The 2199-nt window shown below is 41.7% G+C and overlaps 1 protein-coding gene across 1 annotated transcript in view; it reads right to left on the bottom strand.

Moving 5' to 3' along the window:
- Window positions 1–282: 282 nt before the first annotated feature.
- The window catches only part of LOC109464340 (von Willebrand factor D and EGF domain-containing protein-like), a 12189-nt gene continuing 10272 nt past the window's right edge, over window positions 283–2199 (bottom strand). Inside the window, exons 17-18 of the mRNA XM_019761288.1 lie at window positions 1731–2120; window positions 283–1249 (exon numbers count right to left, since the gene is read on the bottom strand). Of these exons, the coding sequence (XP_019616847.1) occupies window positions 1017–1249; window positions 1731–2120 (623 nt within the window). The 3' untranslated portion in view covers window positions 283–1016. The remainder of the gene's footprint in view (window positions 1250–1730; window positions 2121–2199) is intronic.

The raw sequence follows: 2199 nt of genomic DNA on the forward strand, positions 1-2199 counted from the left end.
GACATAACGCTTCATTATTTCGACCTATCAGATTCATATCCTTTGTAAATGAAATATAAGAAGGGACGGATCCAGATATTACAAATAGCGTAATGAGGGCTTACTATCGGTTCATAGATTTATGTTGAATATTGGATTGGACCCGTGCCTATGCAAGTCTGAAGCATCGTAAAATATTCGCGTCAAAGCACTATTAAACCATCAATTGACGTAACGCCACACAGCACAACCATTTGACACAAAAATGAGGCATTTATTAGGCAATGATTTTATCATGTGTATTTTGTTTTCCACACATATCTTTGGGTCAACAAGTCATTTTAATAGTATACGTGCACTTTCTGTGTATACATTGCCCTCCTGCTTTTTGCATGAACGGTTTGAGAGGGAATTTCATCCCTAAAACAGGGTTAGTCCAATATCAGGTGAACTCCATAATAGCTGATGCAATAATGCCGTGCAATTTATAATGTAGTGAATGGTAAATGGTTTGGGTTTCAGAATTCTTTGTAAATCATAGGTTTATGCCAATGTTAGTAATGCAATAGTTGGTGAGCTCTGTACTGTACTCTGTACTAATTTGCTTGAAACATTTCATCCTGTGCAATACGAAAAAAAAATCACACCATAATGACAATTTAATTTTTTAAAAGTTTAAACACGACACACACACACTTCAAGACGAAACCAAGAAAACTGGTTATGAGAATGAGTCGTCCGATCCACTGGATATATATGACTCAGAATTTTTTTTTCAACAAATCATGTGCTTTACTGTCTTTCCATCATCAATGTTCATGCCAGACACTTGTTTGGGATAGTTTTCCAATTATAGCTAAAGCTACAAATGTCGTCAATTGTCAAGTGTTTGCATAGGCTGTTCAAAAGATGTGTAATCTTAATTATACTGTAATCGAATTCAAGAAGATTAACAGAAAATATTGTACTGTGGGCTTTCCTTAACCCAGACCGAGACATTTTACACTAATGTAATCTGTATCTCAGCTGATGCTACACTAGCCATGTTTGTCATCCAGGCCCATCTTATCACCATGGCGATTTAGGGAACCGTTGCCCTTCTCCCTGTCCTCCAGCGGCAGGTCTCCCACCTTGATTTTGGTGACATTTCGTGCTTTGACGTTCCACACAGCGACTCCGATCAGAGCTGCAGCGTTAAAAACAGCCCCCACAGACAGCAGCGCGATGTACACGGGCTGTTCGTACCAGCTGGACCCTTGTTGGACTGGTACTGTGGAAGAATATAGCATATGCATTCAGCTATTCCAAGATCAGAGTGCCTTCAAACTTTAGTGTATTACCTTTAGTGTATTACTTTTAGTTCATTACTAAACAAGTACTTTACAATGACGGACACTATCCGGACACTTGGACACAGAACGGGATAACTTTACGGGGGGGTGGGGTTAAAGAAGCCATTTACATCAGGGCAAACCAACCTACGCTCAGCCGGGAGGGGGGCGCGGTACCGCCTTTCGACGAACTTTGATTTAGTGCTGACGTCACACGTTGGTAAAAATCACGTATCCACAGCACTCGGGTTATAAAGCTCATGATTCTGAGCTATGTAGTAAAAAATTCTTGTGAGTTATATTCGTTTTTTTCAGTTGGAGAACAACTTAATTTTCAATATGTATTTTACCAACTCAGACGAATTTTCATGCTAGTACCATTCACATACATGTATTATAATCGGTTATAACACTGCTCACCAATTATTTCGACACAGCTGATTCCATCACCAGTCATTCCGGCAGGACAGCTGCAGGTGTTGTTCTCAAGACTGTCCAGCGTGAAAGAAGGACACGTGCCGCCATTCTGACACGGACAGTCACGAGCGATGACTGTGAAAGACCCTGTCGAACTTGCACCACACTCGTCAGCAGCCATGACGTTGACGATGATGGTTGTGTTTAGTTTTGGGGTCCACTTCAGTTGACCATCGCTAGACAGGGACAGGTCAGGGTCGGGCGAGGCTCCTACCAGCGAGTAGCTCAGTTGAGTACGGTTTTCCGGGTCGGATGCCCTGACTGTGAAGTTCATTTGATGATTGATAAAGGCGATGATGTCACCGGTTGGTTCAAAGACGGGCGGGGCATTGTCTGTGGAAAGAATCACACCGGCCATGAAAGAATATAGGATAGTCCTGAGAACATCATCTGCAGCTGTATATATATATAT

Source organism: Branchiostoma belcheri, unplaced genomic scaffold (genome assembly GCF_001625305.1).
Source record: "Branchiostoma belcheri isolate BF01 breed outbred unplaced genomic scaffold, Haploidv18h27 scaffold137, whole genome shotgun sequence".
Classification (NCBI taxonomy): domain Eukaryota; kingdom Metazoa; phylum Chordata; class Leptocardii; order Amphioxiformes; family Branchiostomatidae; genus Branchiostoma; species Branchiostoma belcheri.